Source organism: Centruroides vittatus, unplaced genomic scaffold, assembly GCF_030686945.1.
Source record: "Centruroides vittatus isolate TY-2023 unplaced genomic scaffold, ASM3068694v2 contig_130, whole genome shotgun sequence".
Taxonomy (NCBI): domain Eukaryota; kingdom Metazoa; phylum Arthropoda; class Arachnida; order Scorpiones; family Buthidae; genus Centruroides; species Centruroides vittatus.
Window position 1 is genome coordinate 1 of NW_027120829.1, and position 4962 is coordinate 4962.

At 34.8% G+C, this 4962-nt stretch overlaps 1 protein-coding gene across 1 annotated transcript; it reads left to right on the top strand.

Annotated features, from left to right (window-relative positions):
* The first annotated feature begins 3434 nt into the window (after positions 1-3434).
* Positions 3435-4736, top strand: LOC136989832 (uncharacterized protein F54H12.2-like). The gene has a single exon (XM_067288117.1). It carries the CDS (start codon positions 3435-3437, stop codon positions 4734-4736), a length of 1302 nt encoding a protein of 433 aa, XP_067144218.1.
* The last annotated feature ends 226 nt before the right edge of the window (positions 4737-4962 follow it).

Genomic DNA, 4962 nt, shown 5'->3' on the forward strand with positions numbered 1-4962 from the left:
TGGCAAAGGCAACACCCGCTCAGAGAAAAGCTTTGTTAAAAGAAGCATCGCCTGATCAGATAAAAGTCATATGCGAAATTTGCGATAATACGCTGCAAGGCCGAGTACCGGTAAACATTAATAAATTGAAAAAATATAAAAAATGTATTCGAAAACTCGCAAATAAAAAAATAGGTCTCCAAGCAAAAAAGAAGATTTTGATAAATCAATCAAGAGGATTTTTAGGCGCGATTCTAGATCCAATAATATCATTAGCTAAAAGAATTTTTGGATTATAAAAAAAATGGCTCAACGAATGGCGTTAGTACCTCCCGAATTAGTACCTAAATATCAACTGCAAAAACCGGAAATACGATTGCACGATAATATCCAAGATTTATTAGAAGAAAGTACTTTATCGGACGATTTGAAAGTTAAATTATTAAGTCAACTAATTTCGAGATTTAAACAAACTATTCACGCACCGAAAGAACCGATTCGAGTCTCGATGGTATCAGAACCGATCGAAGAATCGCAACCATCGTTAGAACCGACAAAACCGACGACTATCGAAGATCAGATATCAGTTTCTGTCCCGCTGGGATATCAAAAATATGTTCCGCATATCATTCAATTACTAAAGCAATATCAATACGATTGGAACGAAAAAGGAGAATTTCTGGTAAATAATGAGCCGATAATTAACTCCCATATCGCGGATCTGATGTCGCATTTAATGCGCAATCGAAAATCTTCTATAGTGCCCGTTGGATTTAACGAATTTTATCAAGCGATTATTAAATCTAATATTCCTAGAGAATGGATAGGAAATAAGGCGCTATCGAGTCGATTACGAATAGAAGAATCGCCCATACTTCGTTTTCGAACGCCATCGATTCCGCCGCCTCCCATACGATCAATTACTAGCGGAAGGAAAAAAAGAGTTTCGTCTACGAAAATTCCTAAACGGATTGGCTCGTCTAAAAGAAAACATATTTCATGGAAAGATTATTAAGCTCTATTTATTATAATCCATCTCATCCGGCATCGTTTGGCGGCGTAACGAGACTAATAAAAGCGACAAAGTTGCCTAGAAAAACCGTCGAACAATGGCTATCGACTCAAGATACGTATACGTTGCATAAACCCGTACGAAAAAATTATAGTCGCCGTAAAACTAAAGCGCTATATCAAGGAGAACTACTCCAGTCGGATCTTATGGATGTTCGACAATTTTCGAAAGATAATAATGGAATAAAATATTTATTAGCAACTATCGACGTGTTTTCTAAATATGCGTATGTAATTCCGGTAAAAGACAAAAAACCCGAAACGATAAAAAAAGCATTTCAAAAAATATTTAGAAAAGTAATACCCAGGATGATACATACCGATAAAGGGAAAGAGTTTATGAATTCTGTAATTAAGGATTTATTTAAAAAACATCAAATAAATCATTATTATACTCATTCCGAAACGAAAGCGTCGGTCGTAGAACGGTTTAATAAAACTTTAAAAAATAAAATTTATCGTCTTATTACCTATCGAAATTCTAATAAATATATCGATAAATTAAACGATTTGGTGAAGGCATATAATTATAGTAAACATCGAACTATAGGAATGCCTCCGGCCGAGGTGAAACCTAAACACCATTTACAAATTTTTAATCGACTTTACGGTAAAACGAAAACGAAAATAAAATATAAATATAAAATTAATGATAAAGTTAGAATTTCTAAGAAACGTAAAACGTTTTCTAGAGGATATTTGGCAGGATGGAGTAAAGAGGTTTTCTATATAAAAAACCGATTTCCGACGACCCCGTCACTTATGTGTTAAAAGATTACAACAACCAGACGATTACGGGTCGATTTTATAACGAAGAACTGCAGAAAGTCAAAAATGGATAGGTTTTATGTTACGCTTATCAGTACGGCGAGTATGGACTATTTTCCAAAAAATACTCAATCGTCCTTCACATCGAAAATTAATCCACCGATAAATTTAAGCGGGTCGTGGGAAGCGGCATTGTCCCAGATAATAATACCTCGTTCGTGGTTTAATATAACTAGCGAAAATAATACTTACAACATAATTTCTAAAGAGACGAAGTTGATTAAAGTAAAAACTGATGATTTGACTACACTAATTCCGTTATATCCTATAGGAGAGAACAAATCAAGTAATATATTCGAGACTATTACGAATAATTTAAAAGAATTAGGAAAGGATGGTCTTATTAAATTTTCTTATAACAAAGAAGACAGCTTTGTGACGATTCAGATCGCTCAAGATTGCGAATTACGCATAAATCAAGATGCTCCTACATTTCTTTCGGCTCTAAATCTAGAGTATTTAAAACAATATATTGTAAGAGGAAAAGATGAAAAGATTCAATATAATTCATCTTTTACCGATTTTAAAGAAGAATTTATTACATTAATCGAAAAAAATAGATATATAGATAAAGTAAAAATCGAAAACGTCGAAAATACGATGCGTATACCGATTGGATTATACGGACAAAGAGAATTTCTTAAATCATTTCAGACAATCAGTTTTAAATCGCTTCCCGATAAAAAGTTATTATTGAAAGTTCCACGAGAAACTACCGTAAAATTTAATAGTCAATTAAAAGATATATTAGGATTCGATCGATTAGAATATTCCGAAGGAGAATTTACGGGAACTTATCCCTTAGAATTAAACGCCGGAATAACAGAAATATTTGTATATTCTAATTTAATAGAATCGCATCACGTAGGCGATACTTCGGCTCCACTATTCCGAGTAATTCCAGTTATGGGAGAAAAAGATCAACAAATCGTTAAAATTTATAATACTCCGTTATTTTTCCCTCTTCGATCGAATTATATCGAGACTATAACCGTAGACATATGCACATCAACGGGTGAAAACGTCATATTTACTTCGGGAAAAACGCTTTTGGTATTGTGTTTTCGTCGAAAAAGTATATAAAACCGGATTCATTAAAGAATCGGTTATTTGATAAAATGAAGCTTAAACCGGAGGACTGTATTAGTTATTATCGTTCGCAGACGGGAGGATATCCCGATTCTATATTTCCTCACACCCCTTATGTTACTCCTCAATGGGGAAGAGGACCGTATTTTAAAAGTCGGCCGATTCAACGAGGATATGGATTTTTCGGCTCAATTTTTCGCGAAGCAATACCAATTTTAAAACACGCGAGTCGATATATTGGAAAAAAAGCGTTAAATATAGCGAAAGATATCGGATCGGATATACTCACGGGAAAATCGTTAAAAGACTCGGCTCTATCGAGAATTAATCAGGCGGGTCGAGAAATAAAAGATGACGTCATTAAAAAAATTCAAAGCGGGTCGGGTAAAAAACGAAAACGTCTAAGAAAAAGCGTAAAACGAAAGAATACTAAGAAGAGGAAAGTAGTAGATATTTTCTCCTAAAAAATGGATCCTTTCTCCTGCCCGTGTTTAAAATCGGAACTAGATTTTTTTAAAACTATTCCGACCCAGTTGGCGATTTTAAATACTACCGAGGCTATTCTACATCCCATCGCTTCGATAACCGATCAGAAATCTCCTATAGAATTTCTAATCCCCGGCTCTGGAGAAAACTTAATAGATTTGAGCAGTATTTCGATTAATGCGCAAGTTACTGTTACTAAACAAAATGGAACTTCTACTCTCGATATCGATTTAGTAACACCCGTGAATAATTTTTTGCATTCGATGTTCTCTCAATGTACTACGATATTTAACGATAAAACTGTATCTACGCACGTTAATTACCCATACAGAGCGATAATAGAAAATCTATTATTTTCCTCCGAAGAAGCGCAAAAAACCTATTTAACCAGCTCTTTCTTCTACAAAGACACCGCCGGATTTTTAAACGAAACCAACCCGATTAAAGACCCCAAGAATGAAGGATTAGTCACCAGGTTTAAGAAAAGCAGCAGAAGCCAAGTATTAGATTTATACGGACGACTTCATTTCGATTTTATTAATCAACCTAAATTATTGATAAACGGCGTAGACGTTCGAATAAAATTGGAACGTTCGAAAGACGCTTTCGCTCTAATGGCGACGGCCGATAATTATCAGATTCGATTAAAGAATATTACGTTAAAAGTAAATAGAATAGAAGTAAGTCCTAGCATCTTAATTGGAATGGAAAAAACATTAGAAAATTCTGTAATTAAAATGCCTTATCGACGAGTTAATATTAAAGTATTTACATTAAGTAAAGGGATTTTAAGTTCAAATATATCGAATGCGATAATCGGTCAAATCCCGAAAAGAATTATAATCGGATTGGTGCGAAATAACGCTTTTAATGGACAGATCGATTTAAATCCTTTCAATTTTGAAAATTTCGACTTAAACTATATTTCTGTTATAAAAGATTCGATTTTAATCCCACCGAACCCGTTCTGTCCAGACTTTGACGCAAAATCTTACGCTCGAAGTTACGCAACATTATTCGAAGAAATAGGGGGAATTCCCTACGGAAAATTCGCTAATATATCGTATTCCGACTACGCTCAAGGATACATGTTCCACGTATTCGACCTAACTCCCGACCGCGCAGCATCCGAAAACCATACCTCTGTGTTGACCTATGGAAATGTTAGTTTCGATTTAAAGTTCAAAAGACCTTTGCCAGAAACAGTTAACGTCATATGCTTCTTAGAATATCGTAATACAATAGAAATCGATCGATCGCGAAACATTTACGTCGACTACTAAACAACTAATGGATACGATTATGCTCTGGAAACTGGCGTTAGGTGATTCCGAAATTAGCAAGACATTCGGTGGCGTTTATCCCTCGGATTTATTACCTCAAACAATCGGAAAGAAGAGAAGCTTTATCGTTAATACGGAGAACAGCAAAAATCCCGGACGACACTGGATAGCTCTTTTTTTCCGAAATTCGACTTGTTATTATTTTGACTCATACGGACTACCGCCA